The sequence below is a fragment of the Lissotriton helveticus genome, chromosome 3_1 (genome assembly GCF_964261635.1).
Source record: "Lissotriton helveticus chromosome 3_1, aLisHel1.1, whole genome shotgun sequence".
Taxonomy (NCBI): domain Eukaryota; kingdom Metazoa; phylum Chordata; class Amphibia; order Caudata; family Salamandridae; genus Lissotriton; species Lissotriton helveticus.
Genome location: NC_136061.1, coordinates 1071101002 through 1071128333, shown reverse-complemented (window position 1 = coordinate 1071128333; position 27332 = coordinate 1071101002). Strand labels below are relative to the sequence as shown.

At 46.0% G+C, this 27332-nt stretch overlaps 1 protein-coding gene across 1 annotated transcript in view; it reads left to right on the top strand.

Annotated features, from left to right (window-relative positions):
• The window catches only part of LOC144823277 (sodium channel protein type 2 subunit alpha-like), a 942252-nt gene that overhangs the window by 396872 nt on the left and 518048 nt on the right, over window positions 1-27332 (top strand). The window contains exon 10 of the mRNA XM_078681632.1: window positions 8777-8983. Coding sequence (XP_078537758.1) covers window positions 8777-8983 — 207 coding nt within the window. The remainder of the gene's footprint in view (window positions 1-8776; window positions 8984-27332) is intronic.

The window sequence follows — 27332 nt, the reverse complement described above, 5'->3', positions numbered from 1 at the left end:
CAGGACGTGTGCTGGTTAACAACTATTTGTGCTGTAGGGTCTGCATAAAGAAGTTTTACCCATTTTACGTACGTGGGACCGAAACCCATATACTCGAGGACAGTGAATAAAAAGGGCCATTCAATTGTGTTGAGTGCCATGTTTGCATCTAGCGACAACAAAACTGCATCCTCTTGAACAGTGTTAGCCTTTCCGAGTACCCCATGCTATCTCCTGAGATTGAGAGCTGTGTTTTGACCAGACATGAAGCCTGATGGATCTGGATGTATGAGTTTGCTAATAATAGAAATCAGTCGGGTTAGCCAGCACTTTGGCTTGGATTTTGGTTTCAGCATTAAGTAGTGAGATCGGTCGGTAGGAATCGCACTTTGCTGCTGGCTTACCCTGCTTGTGTTTCACTACATTAGAAGCTAGTCCCAAATCGATTGGAAGAGAACCTTTCTGGTAGCTCTCTAGGTACATGGCCCGATGAGAGGGTGTTCTTTTGGAGATCGTTAGCTTGAGCAGTTCAATTGGAGTCCATTGGGCCGCATAGCTTTCCCTGATTTTATCCCTCCTAAAGCTAGTGCTAATTCCTCCTCTGTGGGGTCGCCCTCCAGGGAATCGCGGTCCTCTGGGGTCAGGGTATTAACTGGGATGGTGGCCAGCAGTTCTCTGGAGTTTGCAGGTGCTGTTGTGGTGGTGGTAGAATATATTATGGCAAAGTGAGAGGCGAATGCCTCTGCGGTCTCTAGCGGGTCTCTCAACATTTCCCCTGCCTCCCCTTCTATAAGGGGCACTCATTTCTGAGCAGAGTTGCTTCTCTCCAACCATGCGAGCAATTTTCCAGTTTTATCGCCCAATTCACAGATTTTATGTTGTACAACCTTTTGTTCAGATCTAGCTGCTTCTGTTACTAGCTACCTGTAGTTTTGTCTTTTCAGATTGAGGGTGTGTCTAACTAAATTGTCGTCTGTGTTTGCCACCGTGCCCTCCTGCTCCAGGATCACCTGTTCTAAAGCCTCTATATGCGCTCTCAACTCCTGCTTGTGCCCGACCATTAGTGAAAGCATGCAGCCCTTAATCACCACCCGAATGCTCCCCACATGATCTGCTGCAAATCTACCGTACTTGTGTTTTCAGTGAAGCAGCGGTCTACGTCTTTTATGAGTTCTGTATTAACATGAGGGATTTTCAAACATCATGGATTGTTCGTGAGAGTTGTCCTCCTAATCTTGTGTGGTAGTTCTATCTGGGTAAGGACCGGGGAATGATCGAAGATGCCTCATGATAAATACCTTGCTTCTGTGAAGTTGGGAACGTCTTCAACATGTGTCAACAAGTGGTCTATTCGAGACCTACTGCCTTGGGCATCCGAATGAAATGTGTATTGATGCGTCTGGGGATTAAAGTGTCGTCAGATGTCCACTAAGCCAAAGGCTATGCGGAAGTCTGCAAACTGTGATGTATTGTGCGGATCAAGTCGAAGAGGCCGTTGGTCGACCTGTCCGTTCACCATCAAGTTAAAGTCACCACCCATTAAAAAAGTCCCCTGAGGGAGGTCCAATAAGAACTTGCCTAGGTCCGTCAGTGTTGTTTTTTTCAGTGCAGGGGGGACATAAATCGATAGCAGGTTGAGCGTTTTCCCATCCCACATTCCTGCTATTGCTACAAATCTGCCCTACGTGTCTACCCATGTTTTGATTATTTTATTGGGGAAGCTTTTTCGGACCAGGATACCAGTTCCTCTGGAGCCAGAGATGAAGCCTGCGTGGGCTGCTAATTTATATCCCCACCTATCTAGTGCTTTGCACATGTTGCCTACCAGATGTGTCTCCCGCAACAGAGTGATGTTGAGGGCCAGACGTTTTAAGTATTGGAGTACTATGCCTCTTTTTAATTTATCCCCTAAATTATTGACATTCCAGGTGAAAAATTGAAGCGTTCCCTCCTTCCTATTATTTACCATATTTTCTGAAGGGGGAGGGGTTGTTCCCTGATCGGACTATGCATGCGGTTTTAGGTCGGTATTACGACTGGGACTTTAACTTGACCTGTGTCTGTGTATATATCTTAACAACACTTTCTACTGTTCTAACTAAACAAAATAGAACAAACCAAACAAATACCCTCACAACTTGTTTCTTCCCAACCCCCCTCCCTGCCTCCCTGCATGAGGGGCAATGAACCTCCCTCCGTCCCAAATGTACAGAGTGCCTATCGCCCAGCCCTAGTTTAGTGAGGTACCTAGTCCAACCCAAAACCCGGTGCCCATCACTGCCAGAGCTTACTTTACTGTCCTTATATGATGGACTAGCGTTCCAGTTTACCACTCCATATCTGCACTTGTGCCCTTTGGAGCGTCCATTGGTGCCATTATGTTGCGTAAGTCATCTAGCCTGATGCAGCTCAGTCTTACGTTACTCTTATTCAAGATAAAGGCACTTGGGTTTCCCCCACTAGTTTACTGTGGACAGATGTCTTTTTGTGTTCAGTTCTTGTGGCCTGCCTCCGGTGGATCTCACAACAGATTGGTATCTTTCATGCCCGCTGTGTGGCTTTCTGGTCCTACTCGATTTTCACTACCACGCCCTTCTGTGTGATTTCGCTTTCCAACCATATGCCATCCATTGAACCAGTCCCATTCTTCGTTTCTGGGTTATTGAAACACCACGACTTTCCTTCTGACGCGACACGCAGTTTCGCCGGATACAGCATGGTGTACTTGATATTCTTACAGCGCAAGGCTCATTTAACTTCTAAGAAGCTGCGACGTTGTCTTTGTAACTTAAGCGTGAAATCAGGGTAAAATTGTATTTTGCTATTGTCGAGACTGACCTGTGGCGCCGTGCGCACTGTTTGGAGTATTATGTCCCTGTCGTGAAATTGAATACTCTTGCCAATATGGGCCTGGGCGGCGCACTAGGTTTGTTAAGTACTTGGAGGTGGTTTCTACCTCCTTGATTCGATTGTTCATGTTACATATGTCCACCCTGATCAATAAGACTTCAGAGGCGACCATTCCGATCCTACTTTTGTGTGCACATGGTTGTAATGGCTGACAATATGTCCTGCAATGTCAGGTCCTGTTGTTTCTCCGTTGGCTTCGACGTTGTATTCCCATCGTCCGATCCCTTCTGCCACGCATATATGTCCATTTTAGCTTGCATCGTGGCATGGCCACTTCATCCTCCTGCCATTTTGGCTCACCGTGGGTGTCCACTGGCAGGTCGAAGAATTCAGCAGCTCTTGTTTCTCTCCGCCGCCGGCTCTAGGGCCGCAGCCCTATTCGGCCTGTTGGGTTTCACCAGCTAGGCCTTTGGTGAATTGGTACCTAGTGCTCCGTATTTCCGCCTCACTGTCAGTTGGATGCTCGTGCTGTGTACCGAACTATCAGCTGGAATTTGCCACTTCATTCTTGGTGATGTCACCCAGTGTTTCTTTCGGTGAATCTAGGCCCTGGCTTAGGCCTCTCCTTCTAGGGCGTCCCCACCTCACTCGATGCGTGTGTTCGACCGTGACGATCCGCAGGCCCCACCAGTCTCTTTGGTGTCACCCATGGGAGTCGGGTGCTGTCATTGTACCTACCGGCTTAAGATGGCTTCGCCCTTTCTTGGGACACGTCGAATGCCCGAGGACGTGTCGATCACCTTGTTCTTGCAGAGGCCAAGGACGAATGGTCACATCTCCATTCTACCCCCCTGTGGGATCGTGCTTTTTCTTTTATTATGAACGGATCTGCTGCGGGCCCAATTCGCCTCCCACCACTGCGGTTCCTCCATTGGTGACCGATCGAGGTTCGATGTGACAAACTTAGCATCTCGCCCCTTGCCCAGTTTGATCAGGGTGAATCCCCCCTATCCCACTCCCGATCTTCTTGGTACTTGGCTCAAATGTTGTCCGGAGTTCATGGACCTTGTGAGGGTGATTACAGTTCTTTCCAGCCGCGGACGGTAGTGGGAGTACCGGCCGGGCGGTGACGTGGAGAGGGATGAGCAGGGTGGGGGGTAGTAATGTATGGATTACAGAGTTTAACAGGTAAGTAAACATAAAAATAAATAAAACGAATTTCGTTGCGTGCACTGCATCTCCAAATGCGATGCAGTGCGCGCAACAAAATTCGTTTTATTTATTTATATGTTTACTTACCTGTTAAACTCCGTAATCCATACATTACTATCCCCCACCCTGCCCCTCCCTCTCCCCACGTCACTGCCCGGCCGGTACTCCCACTACCGGCCGCGGCTGCTCCTTTCCTCTGATTCTTGCATGGATATTCAGACTTTCCGGGTGCGATGTGCCGGAGCCGAGCTATTGTGCGACCATCTTCCTCAGCAGTTGGCCACGCCCCCTCCACTTTTGTATTCTTGATGTTCATCTACATTCTGTTTTTTTTAATATAAATTGTGAAAGCATTAATTAACCTGCAGAGATGAATTAGGGTTTTACTTGGTAAAACGATGTTGTTGACATTCTACAGAGCTGGTCATGGCTGAAGGGTGAGACTGGGAGGAAAATAATTTTCTATGTTAATTAAGTTGTTTAGGTCGGCTGTGTATCAATTACGTAGATGGGGCCAAAACTCACCCCTGCGTTTAGCTGCCTTTTGTGTATACTTTCTTCCCTTCACACAGTTTTATACTTGTCCACGTGTTAGAGTACAATAGTTCAGTCTCACATAGGAGCCTAGGTGGAATACCCCACTGGTTTAGTGTAGGCCACAGTGTATGCCTTGGTACTTTATCGTAGGTAGATGTTACACCCATAACACTAGCCTAGAAGGGGCAGATAATAGACCCACTTCTAAATTAGGAGGAAAAATAACATGATACATTCTTAGTCTTTTCTATGTCATTCAATTGTGATGCCTTACCTATATCACATTTATTCAGTGACTAAATCTTTTTTATTTTGTATTTGGAAATCATCCTATGAATAACTGAACGTGGCTTCATGTCATCATCAAGATATACATGAAAGTGCAGTTGCATTAAAAACATTAATATCCATCATTCTGTGTATTCATCTATATATGGCATGTCAAACCAAATCAATCACATTCTTGCCCTCTTCACTTTTTTAAGGGTACTCACACTCTTTATAATTTTCTTAATTGTATCCCTCTGGTAAATGTGTATCAATAGTCCTTGCTTTGCTTGTGTGTCTTGTCTGTACGTGTTTCTCCATTTAAAAAACAATTATGGTATCATCAAATTCATATTTATTTTACTCCTTTCATATGATGATACTCAATATAGCTTTATGTCTTTGATGCCAAGTTAAATCCAACAATTGTTCCTGTTTTTAATATTCACACATGTTTAAGCTTGACAGTATTGAGGAGAGGGGATAACATGCCAATGTGCTCTCGCTTCCACAAATATTATTCAGGATAAGCTATTCCATTATATTATATTATTTTTCTTGATTCTCCTACAGAATGATATCACCTTTTCTTGCAGCCTGTATCTGTATCACTGCACAAATGGTTTTGAGGAAAACAATTAGTTATCCTATTGCCATCCCACTGACTTCTATATTTCTTTACTCCTCGTTTCTTCTCTACACTTACACAGATCATACTACAATCTGTTCTGGGTCTGTGGCTACCATAATGTATTTCCATTCTTGGTTTTTACCAAGAAAAATCTTCCTCATTCTTACAGACTATGAATAATAATTAGTACTATTTGATACTACCTGTGGTTACTGGAATATTTTTTTTCGTTGTCTTGCACTGCAAATTGCAACTAGAAAGAGAGGTACACAGACAAAATATCGAAAATAAAATATCGGAAAGACAAAATATCGAAGTTAAAATATTGAAGGTAAAAAATATTGGGAAGCAAATATATCGGATACAAAAATATCGTAATAGGTAAGTAAGTAGAAATATCGAAAAAAATAATATCATATGACAAAATATCGACAATACAAAATATCGTGTAGTAATGGAAAAAATAAATAGTATAGGAAAAAATATAACAATTGTAAATAAACATTTGATAAAAAGGTCTATATTAAAAAATTACAATATATTTAATATAAAAATATTTTAAAAAAACATATATAGTTTTAGGAGCGGGTTATTGGGTTTATAGGGGATAAGGGTGGGAAGTAATTTAAAAATAATAAATAAATTAATATATATTTGTAAATTTTTTTTATCAATAATTAATTGGTAAATAATTAATATTAATTAGTTAATTAATATAATTTTGTACATTATTTTATATAATAATTAATTGGTAATTAATGAATATTAATTAGTTAATTAATTAATATAATATCGTACATAATTGTACAAAATTAATAATTGGTAATTAATTATTATTAATTAGTTAAATAATTAATATAATTTTGGACATAATTTTTAATAATACATAATTGGTAATTAAATAATAATAATTAATTGGTAATTAATTAATATTAACTAGTTAATTAATTAATATAATTTTGTATATATTTTTAAATAATAAATAATTGTTAATTAATTATTATTAATTAGTTAATTAATTAATATAATTTTTTACATATTTTTAAATAATAATTAATTGGTAATTAATTAATATAAATTAGTTAATTATAATAATTACCTTCATTTAGTTTAATATATATGTTTTACTTATTGTAAATTAATTTGGAAAAAATAATATTAATAATTAAATGTATTTCTTTACAGCTAATGTGCTAATATATTAACTTTATTGTTATTGTTAATTAATAATTAATTTGTAATTACATAATAATAATTATTTTTGGGTAAAGGAGTATTGTTAGAGTTCAGGGTCAGTTTTCAGTTCTTGGTTAAAGGGGTATTTTTAGGGTTCATGGTCAGTTTTCAGTTTTTGGGTAAAGGGGTATTTCTTGGGTTCAGGGTCAGTTTTCAGTTTTTGGGTAAAGGGGTATTTTTAGGGTTCAAGGTCAGTTTTCATTTTTTGGGTAAAGGGGTATTTCTTGGGTTCAGGGTCAGTTTTCAGTTTTTGGGTAAAGGGGTATTTTTAGGGTTCAGGGTCAGTTTTCAGTTTTTGGGTAAAGGGGTATTTTTTGGGTTCAGGGTCAGTTTTTAGTTTTTGGGTAAAGGGGTATTTTTAGGGGTCAGGGTCCGTTTTCAGTTTTTGGGTAAAGGGGTATTTTTTGGGTTCAGGGTCAGTTTTCAGTTTTTGGGTTAAGGGGTATTTTTAGGGTTCAGGGTCAGTTTTGGGTTTTTGGGTAAAGGGGTATTTTTAGGGTTCAGGGTCAGTTTTCAGTTTTTGGGTAAAGGGGTATTTTTAGGGTTCAGGGTCAGTTTTGGGTTTTTGGGTAAAGGGGTATTTTTAGGGTTCAGGGTCAGTTTTCAGTTTTTGGGTAAAGGGGTATTTTTTGGGTTCAGGGTCAGTTTTCTGTTTTTGGGTAAAGGGGTATTTTTAGGGTTCAGGGTCAGTTTTCAGTTTTTGGGTAAAGGGGTATTTCTTGGGTTCAGGGTCAGTTTTCAGTTTTTGGGTAAAGGGGTATTTCTTGGGTTCAGGGTCAGTTTTCAGTTTTTGGGTAAAGGGGTATTTTTAGGGTTCAGGGTCAGTTTTCATTTTTTGGGTAAAGGGGTATTTCTTGGGTTCAGGGTCAGTTTTCAGTTTTTGGGTAAAGGGGTATTTTTAGGGTTCAGGGTCAGTTTTCAGTTTTTGGGTGATTGGTTAGTTAGTATATTTGAATTTCAGTTGTGATTACTTTGTAATAGAAGTGAAAAACAAAAACAAATTATAAAATTATACAAAGTAGTATAGAATATTTTTATATGTGTAGGTGATATAATTATACCAATAGGATATTTTTGACAAATTAATAGTGTGTCTATAGTATTAATTTAAGTATTGTGTGTTTATTTAGATGTGAAAACATATAAAACGTTAATTAATTATGCAAACAGATGCATATAAAAAGTCGATATAGCTGATAATCCGATATTGAAGTGCACGATATTTTTGATGTCGATATTATAGTTAATGTCATTATTTTTTGTAGATAGCGATATTTTTGTTTTCCGATGTTAATGTAGCCGATATAAAAGTAAACGATGTTTTTGTATATCGATATTAAAAAATCGATATTTGTGTATATATCTAGTTAAGTATAGGAACCCGATATTTTTGATTTCGATATTTTTGCTCCGATATTTTTGTACGTCGATATTGTGAATCTCGATATTTTGTCAGACATTCAGAAAGAGAAAGTAGCTCTATTGCAATCATATTTGTTTTATAATTAGGAAAACTCCCTTTGATAGACCACTGTGTAATGAAAGAAAAAACAGAAGGTCTTCAAGTATATATGATGGATTCTCCCAACCTCATAAAAACTAGAAAGCCTATGCTTAAAGTGAGGTTGCTTAGGATGCTAGGATGCAACTGTCTGTATTAAGCATAGTATTAGCCTTTCTGTGGGTTACAGAGGCATGAACATTTTATCTATGTGATTAAGGTTTCATAGAAAATGTGGTACATATAGTTCTACATTGTAATAAGCTTAAGTTACTGCAGAATGAAATATTTGACTTGTGTTTAGGGCATTGGGTGTTAGCAGAACATTGAGTCTTACTATTGTTGTAAAGGGACATTTTATTTTATAAATTCTAAAATTAATATTTTGACAACAAAGTGAGTTCTTACCACACAAGTCTAAGGACACCAAACAACTATACATAAACCTAGGGCATTGTAGTTCTGTGATTTAGGAATAAAGTTTAAATCTCTCGGCTACTTGCTTTCCTTCCATGTGAAGAGAAGAATGCATGAAAAAATAACCTTGTACGTCTTTCCCACAGACTCTTCGCGCTGCTGGCAAAACCTACATGATATTTTTTGTACTGGTCATTTTTCTGGGCTCATTCTATTTGGTGAACTTAATCTTGGCTGTGGTTGCTATGGCTTATGAGGAACAAAATCAGGCTACATTAGAAGAAGCAGAGCAAAAAGAGACGGAATTTCAACAGATGATGGAACAGTTAAAAAAGCAACAAGAAGAAGCGCAGGTATGATGATGAGGCAAGATTCAGTTATTTTATGTGCCTTTGTTCCCTAAGGCTATGTTTGTATTGTATGTGACTCTTATTCACTGTAAAGGATTTCATTTATCAACATGACTTGCTTTCTTTCAGGTGTGTGACTGGTTAACTTTATTACACAAAAAGTGTCTATATGATTATGCAGAAAAACAAGTATAAAATCAATACAAACATATCCGTAAATGTGTTGTTTTTATGCTATGTGCATTTGTAAAGCGCACTATCGGCGCTGAGCAGGTGTGTGTCTAACCCTGCCAATGGTGGTTGATCAGTTAAAAAGCTGGGTCTTCAGCTTCTTGTGGAATTCAAGAATAGAGGAAGAGGCTCTGATGTAGAGTGGTAGGTGGTTCCCTGCTTTAGTGTGCTTTAAAACAGCTGCTGCTTGTTTACGTTCCAGCATTAGTCATTCGCACTGATTAATCACACCGCTGGCCGCACTTTTTATTTTTCCCATTCCCCCATCACTCTCTTTCTCTTTGGCTCCACTCTCTCTTTCGCTCTCTCTCTTTATTGTCGGAGGTCGCATGTCACACAAAGACAGCAATTCGTCTTACAATGTTCTTTGTAGCCATAAAATAAAGTTTTTCCTCGTGCACCGCTCTCTCTCCAAAGTGTCCCATCACATTCGATATCAACAATTGCTTCAATTTATGGTGGAAAGGTACCATAGAGCCAACCACAGAGAAATTACAAGGGTTTGTATACATCCACCACCACCACCATGTCCACCACCACGTCCACCACCACCAACACATCCACCACCACCATGTCCACTACCACCACATCCACCACCACCACCATGTCCACCAGCACCACATCCATCGCCTCCACCACCACCACCTCCACCATGTCCACCACCACCACGTCCACCACCACCACAACGTCCACCACCACCACGTCCACCACCACCACATCCACCATGTCCACCACCACCACATCCACCACCACCATGTCCACCACCACCACGTACACCACCACGTCCACCACCACCACATCAACTACCACCACGTGCACTACCATGTCCACCACCACCACTTCCACCACCAAAACTTCCACCACCACCACCACGTCCGTGTTCAAAACCATCACCATGTCCACCACCACCACATCCACCACCATGTCCACCACCAGCACCACCACCACGTCCAAGACCACCATATCCACCAGCACGTCCACCACCAGCACGTCCACCAGCACCGCATCCACCACCACATCCACCTCCACGTCCACCACCAGGTCCACCATCATCATGTCCACCACCATCACGTCCACCATCACATCCACCATGTCTACCACCACCACATCCATCACCACCACATCCGCCATCACCACGTCCACCACCACCATGTCCACCACTACGTCCTCCACCACACACCACGTCCACTACCACCGTGTCCACCATGTCAACCACCACATCCACCACCACGTCGACAACCACCATGTCAACCACGTCCACCACCACCACAACGTCCACCACTAGCACCACCACCACATTCACCATGTCCACCACCACCACGTCCACCACCACGTCCACCACCACCACATCCACCACCACATCCACCACCACCACCACATCCATCACCATGTCCACCACCACATCCACCACCACCACCACATCCACCACCAACATGCCCACCACCACGTCCAGCACCACCACTACGCCCATGTCCACCACCACCACGTTGTCCACCACCCCGTCCACCACCACCACATCCACTACAACTACATCCTCCACCATCACCACGTCCACCACCACCATGTCCACCACCACCACGTCCACCACCACATCCACCACCACATCCACCATCACCACATCTACCACCACCATGTCCACCACCACGTCCACCACCATGTCCACCACCACCACCACATCCACCACCACCATCACGTCCACCACCATCACGTCCACCACCACCATGTCCACCAACATATTCACCAACACGTCCACCACCACATCCACCACCATGTCCACCACCACGTCCACCACCACTCTCATGTCCAGCCCATCCACCACCACCATCACGTCTACCACCACTATGTCCACCACGTCCACACTAACACGTCCACCACCAACACGTCCTCCACCAAGTCCACCACTACCATGTCCACTACCACGTCCACCACCACGGCCACCACCACCACCTGCAACACACCATGTTCACAACCACCATGTCCTTCACCACCACATACACCACCTCCACCACGTCCACCTCCATGTCCACCACCAGCACCACCACCATGTCCACCACCACCATGTCCACCACATCCACCACTACCACGTACACCACCATCACGTCCACCATCACATCCACCTTTATGTCCACCACCACTACGTCCACCACGTCCACCACCATGTCCAACACCACGTCCACCACGTCCACCACCACCATGTCCACCACCACCACATCCACCACCATGTCCACCACTGCCACGTCCACCACCACCAAGTCCACCATCATGTCCACCACCACCACGTCCACCACCACCACCACGTCCACCACCACATCCACCACCAACATGTCCACCACCACCACGTCCACCACCACCACTTCCACCACCACCATGTCCACCACTATGTCCACCACCACATCCACCACCACTACCACATCCACCACCACCTCAACCACCACCACGTCCACCACCACATCCACCACCAACATGTCCACCACCACCACGTCCACCACCACCACGTCCACCACCACCTCATCCACCACTATGTCCACCACCACATCCACCACCACTACCACATACACCACCACCTCGTCCACCACCACCACTACATCCACCACCACCACCACTTCCACCATGTCCTCCACCCAAAACGTCCACCACCACCACATCCACCACCACATCCACCACCACGTCTACCACCACCACCACATCCACTACCACATCCACCACCACCACATTCACCACCACCATGTCCACCAAGTCCACCACCATGTCCACCACTACATCCACCACCTCCACATCCACCACCACATCCACCACCACGTCCTCCACCATGTCCACCACTATCACATCCACCACATCCACCATCATGTCCACCACCGCCACCATGTCCACCAACACCATGTCCACCATGTCCAGCACCACCAATCCACCACCAAGTCCACCACCGCCACATCCACCACCATGTCCACCATCACCATGTCCATCTCCACCACCACGTCCACCACCATGTCGCCCACCACCACCTCTTCCACCACCATGTCCACCACCACCATGTCCACCACCACCACCATGTCCACCAGCACCACGTCCACCACCACGTTCAACACCACATCCACGTCCACCACAACCACCACGTCCACCACCACCACCAGGTCCACCAACACTGCGTCCACCAGCACCACGTCCACCACCATGTCCACCACCATGTCCACCATCACATCCATCACAACCACGCCCACCACCGCCATGTCCACCACCATATCCACCACCACCATGTCCTCCACCGCCACCACATCCACCACCACGTCTACCACCACCACGTCCACCACCACCACAGTGTCCACTACCACCACTACCTGTGACAGGTAGCAGAAGGGCAGGGGTAATAGGAGTGTCAACACCGGCTGTACATGGGACATTTAAGGATGGACCACGTCCAACACCACCACATCCACACACCACTACATCCTCCACCACCAGCATGTCCAAGTCCACCACCAAGTTCACCACCGTGTCCACCACCACATCCACCACCACTTCCACCGCCACCACGTCAACCACGTCCACCACCACCACAAAGTCCACCACCACGTCCACCACCAGCACCACCACCACATCCACCATGTCCACCACCACGACCAACATCACATCCACCACCATGTCCACCAACACGTCCACCACCTCCAGCACCACCATGTACACCACCACGTCCACAACCACCACATCCACCACGTCAACCACCATGTCCACCACCAACACATCCACCACCACATCCCCCACCACCACTATGTCCACCACATCCACCACCACCACCATGTCCACAACCACCACGTCCACCACCCCCACCACATCCACCACCACTACATCCTCCACCATCACCACGTCCACCACCACCATGTCCACCACCACCACATCCACCACCATGTCCACCACCACTACCTCCACCACGTCCACCACCACATCCACCACCACCATGTCCACCACCAAATCCACCACCACATCCACCACCACCACGTCCACCACCACATCCACCACCATGTCCACAACCACCACATCCACCACCTCCACCACCATCACATCCACCACCAACATGTCCACCACCACATCCACCACCACCACCATCCTCACGTCCAGCACATCCACCACCACAATCATGTCCACCACCACCATGTCCACCACCACCATGTCCACCACCACCATGTCCACCACCAACACGTCCACCACATCCTCCACCACATCCACCACTACCACGCCCACCACCACGTCCACCACCACCACCTCCAGCACCACCACGTTCACCACCACGTCCACCACCAGCATCACCACCATGTCCACCACCACCATGTACACCACCATCCCGTCCACCACCACATCCACCACTACGTCCACCACCACCCCCACTATGTCCACCACCACCACGTCCACCACCACCACATCCAACACCACGTCCGCCATCACCACATCCACCACCACGTCCAACAACATGTCCTCCACCAGCACCACCGCCACCACGTCCACCACTTCCACCACATCCACCACTGCCATGTCCTCCATCACTATGTCCTCCACCACCACGTCCACCACCACCACGCCCACCCACACCACTACGTCCACCACCTCCATGTCCACCAGCACCACCACCAGGTCCACCACGACCACCACATCCACAACCACCACATCCACCACGTTAACCACCATGTCAACGACCACCACGTCCACCACATCCACCAACACATCCACCACCACATCCACCACCACCACTACGTCCACCACATCCACCATCACCATGTCCACAACCACCACGTCCACCACCACCACCACATCCACCACCACTACATCCTCCACCATCACCATGTCCACCACCACCATGTCCACCACCACCACATCCACCACTATGTCCACCACCACTACCTCCACAACCACCACATCCACCACCACCATGTCCACCACCAAATCCACCACCACCACGTCCACCACCACATCCACCACCACCATGTCCACCACCACATCCACCACCATGTCCATCACCACCATGTCCACCACCACCACCACATCCACCACCATCACATCCACCACCACCATGTCCACCAACACATCCACCACCACATCCTCCACCATGTCCACCACCATGTCCACCACCACCCTCATGTCCAGCACATCCACCCCCACAATCATGTCCACCACCACCATGTCCACTAAGCATGGGCGGATTTTGCGGATTGGCAATCCGCGAACTTGCGTATTTACGGATTCGCAATCCGCGAAGATCCGCGAACTCTAGCGGACTTGCGGATTTTTCCGTTTTTTGTGTTGGCGCGTGTTCGCGCCGATTTTGGGACAAGTTCGCAATTGCGAACTTACTTTTCGGCTTGCAACGGCCGCGACTATGTTGTTTCTACGTCTGGTTTATCATCACAGGTTCACAGCACCCTCTGTTTCACCACTGCCACCCTCTGGGACACCCATGCCACCCTCTAGTACATCCTCACAGGCACCTATTAGGTTTATTTATTACTGTAGATTATGGTGGTTGAAAAAAGCTAGCACACCTGCCCTTCTTCAACTGCCATCAATTAATTTGTGTTTCATTAATGTGTCAGTAATTTTGAAAGTTCCAGTCTGGCTGGCACCTGCTTCCTTCCTTATCTGTAATTTGCTTTTTGTTGCAGTGAATTTTTTTTTTTACAGGACCTTTATGGTGCTATTCTATGAGCCTGCTGTTTGGGTCATAGCAGGGTCATAGAATTGTTGCAAACTCTGGAGGGGCCCATCAGGAAGCACTACCTTGAATGTTACTAATGTTAAGTTTGAACTTTTGCACCTGCTCATTGCTTTCATTTTAGCTAAAATCGTTTTTTTTGCAATTTCGCGCGTTATTTGGGGCGCGAATCCGTGCGAGATCGATTTCGGAAGCCGCGAATACGTGCGAATACAAAATTGTTTTTGTTGCGACGTGTATATTCGCGTGATCTTGCGCGTGTTCGCGAGGCGCTTCTAGCTATTCGTTTGCCAAGTTACCCTATCGGTCGTACACGGGCGCGGCCATCTTGTTGGCGTGACGTAATTCCGTTTCCGCCCGCTATGTGTAATCTCGCAAAGTGTGCTGCTCGCGAGTACAAGTTCGCGCGTACTCGCAAGGAAAATCTCGCGCGAACTTACCCACGCGGTCGTGAACGGGCGCGGCCATCTTGTTTCTCATTCATTGCTATGGTTCTGGGCATGCTTTCTCTATCCTCTCTCAATCTCTGCCATCCTTTGCTTGTTTGAAGTTTTTTTGATCTAATTTTACTTATTATCTAACCCTCTATTTTTCTAGCTCTATATTTGTGTGTTTTCTGCAGCTTTTAGTTACTTTTAAACTACTTTTTTAAACTCTTTTATTTTCTTCTTCACTATTCTATTTCTTCTTTATCATTTAAGTTTATTTCTGCCCAGACCATGGTAAAGGGAGCCGGGAAGCACCCTGAGAAGGGGAAGGGTCCCGCACCCCGTGCCCGGCTCCCGTGCGGGCGTTTAAGGGGGGAGCAAGTGGTCCCGAGGGAGATCTTTAGCGCGGAGGAAGTGGCGGCACTGATCTTCCATGTCCAGCGCCGCCTCCCCAAGACGATCCTGGGAGGCGGCAAGATCGCGACCGGCTATGGCATCCGGGAGCGCCGCCAGCGGTGGGAGAAGGTGTGCCGGGCCATGTACAAGATCTCTGGGGTCCGGCGCACATATAACCAGGCCACCCACCGCTGGACCGATGTCATGGACCGGGAGCGGGACTTGCTGGACGCGCTCGGCGTAGAGGTCCCCGGCCTTGGTGAGTAGTAGTAGTAGTACATTTACTACTCTGTTTTATCCTGCTCTGTTATTTGCAAATCTTTGTTCTTTACCAAGAGCAATAATGCTGCCGATTACATTGAGGTAAATTATATTTCAAAATCTTCTATGCATTTCATTTTCAGGTGCACTGCTCTCCTTCTCAGTAGCCTTGCTTGCTACTATGCTTCTTTGTTTTGTATGTTGTGTTCAGAAGCATTTCATTGGCCTGAGAAATTATGTATCAGTGTACTGTAAAGAAAAGAACTGCGTAATGCTAGACAGTAAGGGTCATATTTTCAATTACCGGCGCATCCCTGCAAAGTAGCAGGGATGCGGCAGTAATTGTGTGCCATGCCACCACCACCCATTGGCCCAAAACGTCACAGAAGCCTTACGCATCTGTGCCGTAAAGGCAGCGCATTGCTGGAGTTGCGTGCCAACGATGGCGCAGCTCCAGCAATGCTCTGGGGTACCCTATCTCCCCAATGCTGCATCAAGCCGTACGTCGGCTTCAAGCGCGCAGGGTTTGAGTCATGCATCATTGTCATAAAAATGACTGATTGACATCTTGTAGATTTCCCTCAGCCACTTTTAGGATTCGTTCCTGCGCAGGTACGCCCTCCCTTGCGCCGGAACGCCCCCTGATGGCGCAGGGCTTTACAACGTGATGCATCGCCCATATGCCCATATGTGTTTTTTTTTTTAATATATACGCCGCACCAACACCATGGCGAGTCTTTTGTTCTGCCGCTGCGTCAGAAAAGGCACGCAACAATGGAGGAAAATCAGCCGCAACTTCCGCAAGGGACTTATAAATCAGCCCCAACAGACTGAAGTCCAGTGTCCTTCCTTTAGACAGTCACATGGCTATCAGAAGAAATAGTGGCGGTGGTGGCGGGTGGATTGATAGTTTGAGTATTCACTGATCTGCAAGCAGGATGGACTTTGTCTGTCACGTGTTGTGCACTACTGCCTGCAGTGCCAGGCCTAGGCAAACCTCTTTAGTAGTCTGTTTATTGAGTTACATAGGAACTTTCTAAGTCAACGTTCCGCAAATCAGGCAATACGAATAACGTAGTATACCACATGAGATAGATCCCGTGGAATAGTTGTCTATCTATTTGCTATTTTTCCAAAATATGTTGTTATTGTTCTTTTGAAATGTTTGATTTGGTTGAAAAATCTCATCCATGTTTTATGGTTTTTCTTTCTTTCATGTTGTACATCAGCTCCCCCCAAGGGCAAGAGGACACAGGAGGAGGGTGCTGAGGATGCAGGCCAGGATCGGGCAGGCGAGGGCTCCTTTGCTGGCCCCAGTAAGTTTACATTTTACTAAACAGTACCTATTTTTTCCTAGCGTTCCTCATTCGATTTTTTCTAAATCGTCTTTGATCTTCTTGTAGACTGGATATAAATTCTTATCCTGCCTCGAATATGACTCCCTGTGGTATTACTAGACTATTCTTATTAGTCTGTCTGTGTAGCTAACTAAGATTGGACATTTGGCAATTCCATTGGACTCCCATTATATTCAGCAATACCTCTATGCACTGTTTCCTTACTGACTAGATAGTGTGGCAGAGTCATTCAGCTCCCGAAGTCACCGATTATAGATCCCCAATGATCTCTAGATTATCGTACGCAGGACAAGAGAGTAGTACGGAGTCACAGCACAGTCAAGAAGTGTCAGAGGCACTCATGCTTGCAAAAATTCCAAAACCTTTAGCTCATCCACTCTAGTCTAGAGGAACAAAAACCACAGAGTCTATTTAAGTGTAAAAGCTTTATTAAAAGTAAACACATTTATTGAAATCTACTTTGTCATAAAACTATTTAACTGTAAACGGAAAAGTGGTTAGTGCTGACGATTAATTGGACACATTTCTTGTGGTCGAGCCGAACTCTCACCTACTTTGAACTTGATCCTGGTCGTGTTCTTAGGACTCAGGAGTCAAGCTTCTGTCTGTTAGGAGAAAAAGTGGTGCGTGTTAAAAATCAAAAGCAAGCATTCATCAGTTGTGCATAAAAGTGCAGCAAGACAACAGCCTTCCCTGGAAAATGGGACATTTTTACTATGGAGTAGACAGTCACAAATTATTACATTGTATTCTGTTTTTTTAACATTTCTCCTAGACCAAATATTATATAGTAGTGAGTGGTGTATTCTAACTTTCTTAAATGTACTTTGTAGGTGTAACATCTGGTGACGGGGCCAGCGCGGAGGTGGCTGATGTGTTGGACTTGGACTCGGAGGCCTCTGGGGAGGATGCGGCGGTAGAAGAGCTGGTGGCCGTTCCTGTGGGGGATCAAACGGTGGTGGCGGAAACAGGTAAGCTATATATTCCTTACTTATTGAGATTGAAGACTGCATAGTGTGCTTTCTGCACGGGTGTATTACAATTACAAATCAACCAGGTAGTAGCCTCCTCGAAATGTACTTCGACTTAGCTGTGAAGTTTTTGGTGAGAAGAATCCCAATAAGTTCTTAGACGAACGTGATGGATGGGATGAACGAAAAGCGAAAGAAGGGTGTAAGTAAGTGGGACGCGAACTTGTATGATGGCTGGCAAAGAAGAACGATATGTGTTTGCTTGGACCCAGAGGTGGCTGGGAAGGAAAGAATATGGTATGGTGCATGGCTGGGTCAATGATGAAGCAAGGATGGGTGGAAGGACAGCAGCCTGGGTGGGTGAAACAGAAACTGTATGTGTGCGTATACTTTGAATGAATGGATGCCTGGAGCATGGTATTCTCTGACTCTTACATAGCAAATGTGTATCTAGAGAGAGTAGATGGTCGCCAGGTGAAGTAAGTGTTACCTTGAAGAGCATGTACCACCGCACCCGCACGTCCGTCCCAGTGCAGGGAAGGCAAGGAAAAGAAATTGTAAATGTGTCCAATACTACCATGAATAGTAGCAGTACTTTGTATTGCGTTTGCATTCACAGCATATATCTGGTTATTACGGTGGACACTCCGTACCTCTCTTAATAACTTTAGTTTACTTGTAGTACGTCATTCATGTGTGGGTGTATCACTGTGTTCACTCAATATTAAGCAAAGCACCTAAAGTCATCTCATCTGTCATTAAATACGTCCCATGTGAAGTGATAGATAATCAAATTAGTTAGCTTCTTCAGTTTCCTTTTCTAGTACTCATTTGCACTGTAGGGTGAAAGGTAAATTAATTAAGCAGTAGCCCTTGTAACAGAGTATTCTCAGTGCCACCCGTAATAGAAAAGTAATAGCTTCACCACCTGCATGTACTGGACCGGTACAGTAACGCAAGTCTGTCTCCATCATCATGGTGTGCAACTTTTTTTCTCGGGTGCAACTTCACTGTGCTGTGTCCATGTCATTCTGCCGGCTTGCATAAGATAACGTACCCATTTCCCTAAACAAGAGAGAAGAAGAAGAATAAGACTGGTGTACTGTCATAGTCGACTGTAATGGAAGTCCATAGTGGTCGTAGAATTAGTTCATTAAACTACCACTACTGTTAGAGCAAGGATGCAGAAGTGGGAGGGTTACATAGATACTGTCCTCAATAGTTATGTACTGTGCTTTCAATTTGCTACTTGTACTCTGTGACCCAACTTTCGGCTCAATCACTTTGTGTTATTAATAAGGAGCATTGGTTACAGACTATGTCTTTCTTTCTTCATATAGTTGCTCCTTCCAAATCAACAACAAGGAGGGAGCAGGCTAGATTGGCCCGGCAACGGAGGCTGGAGGCCACAGTCGCCGAGTATCGGCGGCTGGTGGCCCTGGAGGAGGAGGAGGACACGCAGTCGAGCGGGGCAACATCTTCGACTGTGACCACTGCATCCTCCTCCGTGACTAAACCAGCGGGACCGAGCCGGGCTAAGAAAGCCGACCGCCACCGCCAAGCACCCGAAACACCAGCTGCCCCCCACAGGAGCTGCAAGGAACGCCAACACCGCCTACGAGTCCGCATGTCCAACCTGGAGCAGGAGGTCCTGAGGTATAAGACCTTGGTTAAGGGCCTCCGCTCCGAGCTTGCCACCCTCCGCAAGGAGTATGATGCCCATGCCGCATCATGCACCAGCACCAGCACCCTCCAGTAGTGGAGTGTCCCTTGCCCTTTTTTTATAGACTTTTGGGGGGTGGGATTTGGGAGTTGGGATCGTTTTGGGACGTTTCAGAGACAATCGTTGGGGTTAGGGTGGGTGAGGGAGATTATTTTGTTAGGGATAAATAAATATATTTTTCAACTACTTTATCTGACCATACCTGTTTTTTACTGCTTTTCAGTCTGGTGGGTGGGGGGCGGGGGTGTAACAGTAACTTTGTTTTCCTGAACAGTCGTAGGACTTTAGTAGTACAACCGTCAAACTCTTGTCTACTCCGAAATAATACTCCATTATACTACCTCCCACCAAACGCTTATCTTACCTGTAATTTGTGTTAGAAATTAGGGCTAGGCCCAGGGCTGGCTCCAGGTGAAATGGGGATTAACGTTGTCATTCCTGGGCGGGTGACATTTCCTCATTGCGGTGTTACTAGTGGTGTGACACAGTGGCAGTTGCATGCCTATGGAAAAAAAGAAAACGAAACCTTGTTTGTACTCCTTACTGTAGCATTACAACGGTTACGGTACGATCGAGAAAATAGCAGGTGACAGTACACTAGAACAGTGCCATAATGTAGCCTAACAAATGGTAAAGTATTGCAAGTATAACTAGTACTTGCGTTGAATTTATTTGACATTGGCTACTACTACTAGAAGATATAGTACTGAAGCTGAGTAAGTCTAGAAGATATCCTCGTATTCCTTCACCAGCCTGTTGCTGCTATCACCTTATCCTCCCCAGCAAGTGTGTGGAATTATTGATGTCATTTTAGTCAGACATCAAGCAAAACAACACAGCCCGGGGGAAGAGGGTTAGGGTTTGTAAAATGGATGGGAATGGGGGTTTCTTTTTGGGTAGGTTTTGTTGAGAGAAGAAAAAAAAAGCAGAGCATGGACAAACAATAATTGAAGATACAGAGTTTACAGACAATCTTTGGTTACAAAGTAAAGGTAAGCACATGCAGTCACACTCATAGAATAAAAGACAACAATGGATACTGTATCTGTATTGCGTATGTTGTTGGAGTTGTCCTGTTGAAATTGGTAAGTAAGTTGCATGCAGCAAACAATTCCTCTTATTGGCGGCACTCCTCCATTCCAGCTGACGCTTCGTCCATCAATGTGGTGGTGACCACTGACAGAAGAGACACCCTGTCCACTGCCTGCCTGGCGGATGTTGACTGAAACCCGGCCTGTAATTATTGAACGGAAAACAGGAAGTGCTATTACAATACCACTGATAAATAAATAAAAGGTATGTACGCTGTGTGGTTCAAAAAGTCACACTTTGATTTCCCTAATAGACAGTACAATATTTTTGAAATTGCGTGCTCTGTCTGAGTCACCTTTTTAAGGATCAATAAGTATGGCCAAAATATTATAGCGGATCTTTCCCCTCAAGGTGGGTGTACTACTGTGTTTTAGAACAAAATTTGACCTTCCCAGCAATGCTCCCACCAAGACCCTTACTAAAGCCAGTCGCAAAAATGTAGAAGAACCCAATCATATCTCCAAAAACGATGCCTAGCAGAAAAATGGTTACAAAACGTACTTTGAAAGTAACAGTAGACCCAAATACAGACCGTGGATTATATTCAAACCACTTGCCTGCAAGCAAAAGTATCCATAGCCAGCATCGCTCCAACAGTGCTCTACAACAACAGAACCGCGTTGCAATAGAACCCCCCTAAACACATGCAATCCTGCTGCTAGGGCTAACCCTAACGAACCCTAACTTACAAAAAGTGCCAAAACTGGTGTTTCCTTATGGATTTTGTCCAACTAACTTCTAGCCGGTATTAGACCTTCCCAGGAATGCCCCAGGCAAGACCCGCCAACCCACCCGCAAAAAAACACCCGACACAACACCACCAAACAGCGAAAAAGCTAAATCTCATACTTACAATGTCTCTCGGCCTTCGGTCCAAACGCGGCGCTGTGCAGCTAGGTCGTCATCATCATCATCAATCATCATAACTCCTGTTTTCCACCACGGATTTCCTGAAAAGCAAATGCAATCAAGATTAGACTGTCGCAGCAGTGCTTCGACAGAGACCCCGGCCGCAACCCACCCACGAACAGCAGGAAGCCCCCCAAAACGCTACATTGAGCAAGATGTCTGAAGAAATGGCAAAAAAAAGGCTGTTCCTTATGGATTTTGTCCAAAACACTTGTATCCGGTATTAGACCTTCCCAGGAATGCCCCAGGCAAGACCCGCCGGCGCCAACCCACCCGCAAAAAAACACGCGACACAACACCACCAAACAGCGAAAAAGCTAAATCTCATACTTACAATGTCTCTCGGCCTTCGGTCCAAACGCGGCGCTGTGCAGCTAGGTCGTCATCATCATCAATCATCATAACTCCTGTTTTCCACCACGGATTTCCTGAAAAGCAAATGCAATCAAGATTAGACTGTCGCAGCAGTGCTTCGACAGAGACCCCGGCCGCAACCCACCCACGAACAGCAGGAAGCCCCCCAAAAGGCTACATTGAGCAAGATGTCTGAAGAAATGGCAAAAAAAAGGCTGTTCCTTATGGATTTTGTCCAAAACACTTGTATCCGGTATTAGACCTTCCCAGGAATGCCCCAGGCAAGACCCGCCGGCGCCAACCCACCCGCAAAAAAACACCCGACAACACCCCCAAACAGCGAAAAAGCTAAATCTCATACTTACAATATCTCTCGGCCTTCGGTCCAAAGTAACGCGCTGTGCAGCTAGGTCATCATCAATCATCATAACTCCTGTTTTCCACCACGGATTTCCTGAAAAGCAAATGCAATCAAGATTAGACTGTCGCAGCAGTGCTTCGACAGACACCAAAAATTACACACAAACCCCCGGAACCCCGCCAAAGAGCACCTCAAAGGCAAGCAAGTCAGCAAAAACGGCAAGAAATTTCCACCTCATATTTGGTCCAAAACACTTTTGTCCATTATTAGAGCTTCACAGCAATGGGCCCAAAACCGTCAACTCACCCGCAAAGAAGTACAACACCCCCACAAGTGCTGAGTCTTTCTTCATTGTGCGTAATCCAGCACTCTGCTTGGAGGGAAATCGCAGTCTGGAGGAGGAGGATAGAGGAGCATGTTCTTCAGAACTTGTGAACCTGAGGAATGTAGACTGCGGCACCTTCAAATCAATAAGCAAACAAGTGAAGACAGTTCTGATGATGGTCTTGTTTTTGGGATTAGGTGATTAAAGTTTGAATTAAATTAACTGTGCAAAACAAAGAAAGAGAGACACAAAGCACACAGGAATAAAAGTGAATAAGGACGAAAAAGAAAGTTCTTGATTGATTGTCTCATTTTCAGGGCTCGGTGTCAGGGAATAAGAACAAGATTTCGTCATCATACTCTGCGAATTCAGGCTGGATGAGGTCAGTGGCACCGAACAGAGAAAAAATCCCCTCATCTACGTTGCTGTCCTCATCGTCTTCATGTGGCGTGCTTTCTCGCACTTTGTAATCTGGTGGTATGAGGTGCTGATTCATCTTGATCATTGTCAGCCGCTCCACATTTTTGGGCGATAGGCGGCTCCGTTTGGCAGTTACAATGCCACCAGCAGCACTGAAAACACGTTCAGAAGACACACTTGCGAGTGGGCAAGACAAATAGTTTATAGCCAGGTTGTAGAGCTGTGGCCACAATTGTTTTTTGCCATGCCAATACTGCAATGGCTCCTCATTAAGAAAGACCACTGTTGAGTCATTCAGATAGTCCTGCACCATCGACTCAAGGTCATCAACTGTTCCTCCACTTTGCTTACTTTTTGCTGTGCCTGTGACATTTTTTAGAGAACCATACCCCATCAAACTTAGCCAATCCTCCTCCCCAGCCACTGTTAGTGTTGTCATTGTGTGTGGTGCAGATGATCCAGTTGCCGGTGTCTTTAACGGCTGAGAGGTCACTTGTGCCCCAGCCACAGGTGCAGAAGTGGATTCTTGTGACTGCGGATGGCCTGCTGATGCTGATGCTGATGTACTGGCTTCTCCTTCAATAACCTGCCGTTCTTTTTCAAACCTCTTGGCTGACCAGGCTAACCAATGTTTGTACTTTTGAACATCTGCATCAGCGAAAGGAAAGAATGCGTTGTCTGCCAGCGCCTTTTTGTAGCGTGGATCCAGAATAGTAGCACAAATGTAATGCTGATCTGAGTTGATGTTTTTAAGACGTTCATCACCACGTAGGCGATGTAATAATTTCTCAGACAAAATGAAATGTTTTTTTTTTTTTCATCTTTTTCAAACTCAGAAGAAACCGCCATCAGTTGGTGCTCCAGTATGCACAACAATGGGATAGCTTTTCCCAAATTACAGTCCTCCTGGCTGACTGCACGCGTGAAGAACTCAAAAGGACGAAGCATGTCTGTCAGGCTTTTAACTATGGCCCATTGCGCCTTACTCATCCGCAGGTCCTCCTTCTGAGATGTAGCCTCTGTCAAGAAATAGTGATCGAGTACCGTATACTGCTCATGCAGACGCTCAAGCATGTAGAAGGTTGAGTTCCAACGTGTTGCCACCTCCTGGATGAGTGCTTTCACTGGCATTCCACGTTGAAGTAGCAGTCTCCGCAGATGCTTCCGGGCCTTAAAAGAATGGCTGAAATGGTTGCACATTTTGCGGCAGGTGGCCATTACCTCGAACGCTGGACTCTCTTTATCACTCAAGAATTTTTGAACTACCAGGTTGATACAGTGCGCCAAACACGGCACTCTAACATGGTGACCCTGTGACATGGCCTTAACTACATTGGCGCCATTATCCGTGGAAACATAACCAATCTTGCGTTTTAGGGGGGATAGCATTGACAACACCTTTTTGTCAAACTCTTCCAAAAGGTTTTCTGCTGTGTGACTTTTCTCCAAGGCAAACATGGCTAGTGTTGCATGTTTCCGAGCAGCTTTGAAAACTTGGTCCGGGTCAACACCTGCGTTTAGCTTTGCTATAACACCTGAAAAAGAGACCCAGTGTGCAGTGATGCACATGTAATCATCGCCTGGGCCACTGGTCCACATGTCTGTTGTCAGATGTATTGTGTGAACAGCACTCTTCTGCAAAGCTGCCCCAATCGCCTGCAGCACATCTTCATGTAGTGCTGGAACCACAACTCTGGCAAAATAGAACCGGCTCGGAACCTTCCATTTAGGGCAGAGCGTTGCAACTAATTCAAGAAAACCTACCGCTTCTACAAAAGAAAAAGGTAGAAGGTCCACAGCTAGCATTTTAGCCAGCTTAGTGTTATACAGACGCGTCAGTGGGTGGTTGCGTTCATATGGCACGTCTGAAGTAAGCATTGTTCTAATGTTGGCCTGGACCAAGCATTTACGGGCTGATAATGACTTCGTTGACCCAATTTTGCTCGCTGGTGAACTTTTGTGCGTTGGTGTCTCACTCGCTCCAACACTCTTAGTGTGCCTCACATTGGGTGTGCTGCTGAGAGGGGTACTGGGTGTAAGGGAAGTGTTTGACACGTCTTCTTCCTGCTCGTCAACATCAGATGAAACATCAACGTTTCCTTGATTTTGGCCTTTCTTGATCGCAGCTAGGTGCGCAAACCATTGGACACCGTGCTTTCTGTCAAGATGACCACTCTGGCCGCCGGTACCATAGTTGCTACCTGGCTTACCACGACTAACTGCAAGCTTACAAAGGGTACAAATGGCAAACCTTGGATTTTTGGGACAAACAGTAAAGAAGTCCCAAACTGGGGACTTGAAGTGTCTGTGGGACCTGGAGGAGGCGGCGATACTGGTGGTGGTGGTGGTCATGAAGCTAATGCCAGATGAAGTGGAGGATCTGGATTGGCCAACTTTTGTACGTTTTCCACTTTCACCGCCACTAATTAAGGTCGAGGTTGACGCAGGTCTCTTCTTGCCAGAAAGAAATATGGAAGCGGGACGAGTTGGTGTACTACTTAACTCCAATGATTGTGGTGTTTCCACTGCCTCCTCATCGACAACATCATCATCATCATCATCACGCGCAGCAGCTCTTCGGGCTAGGGTCAAAATGTCTGTTTGCTGCATGCCCGCTGGGGCTGCAGTGACCTTTATGATGACTGGGTCGTCGTTGGCAGAGTCTTCATCAGCAGCAGTATCCGCCACTTCTTGTTGAGCCTCATCACACTCCATAAGTCTGAGACTTTGGACGAGCTTCCTTTTACGCTTAAGTACCTTTGTTGGATCATGGTGTGCCTCACTCTCAGACGGCTGTGGTGCTGGTTCCCAAGTTTGATCCGTATCATCAGAAGGAGGTGTGCTTGAAGAGGATGTAGACACCACCCTTGATCTCTTCCTTGCTAGGGTTGTGGAAGACAATGAAGGATCATCAGGAGGAGTGGCTTCCTCAAATGATACCTCGCCTTGATTGTCGATTTCCTGATGTGCCCCTACTTCGGGAGGAACAACTATTGTGGGCACTTGTTGTGACCCTCCATGCACCTCTGCATGCGCATCTCCTTGCGCTGCCTCTCCTTCCACATGTACTTGGGCTTGTACTTGCACATGTGATTGTTGTTGCCGCTGTGGTTGTTCAACACTCGTCAGATGAGCTACAACAACCTGTGTTGATTGAGGGACATTGCTGCTGCTTTCTTGCGATGAGCCAACATCACTGGTCGATGGTGATTGAAGAAGTATACTGGCTGCCTCTGCAGCACTCAAGGGCTTGGACTTAAGTTGGCGTGGTGGTGGTGGTGGCACTGAGCCCAATGGAGCGGGGGTGCTGCTGCCAGCTTGGTCCCCAGCAGATCCCGCTGCAGCTGCTGCAGGCATACTTTTTTTTTTACTCACAAAAAAAGGGGCGGGCGGCACACCAGTGTCCTTGGTAACTTGCTTCTTCTGCTCCTTACTGGCACCTTTCTTGCTAGAGGAGCTACGGGTTACTTTTTTTGGGGCCATCTTCTTCAGAGCAGGTCAGCAGGCAGCAGTTGCACGAGTTGCAGAGGGTTCTGTGTCCAGACGTGACGTCGCGTGACGTTATGCTGCACACACCGCTGCAGGACTTCTTCCTGGCACTGGTGGTTCTATTGAGTCTTCTTGTGCACCTAAAAGCAATGGAAGACAGAGGAACATCAGTTCAGTTATACACCCCAAAAAATCGACAAAACACAGAAAAATGAGCACAATCCCATGCCATCCATGATGTTTACATTGAAGACACCCCACAGAAAGACTAGGGACATGCAAGTATGCAACACTCACTACCCCTGGGCATAAGGGATGAAAAGTAGGCAAAATAAG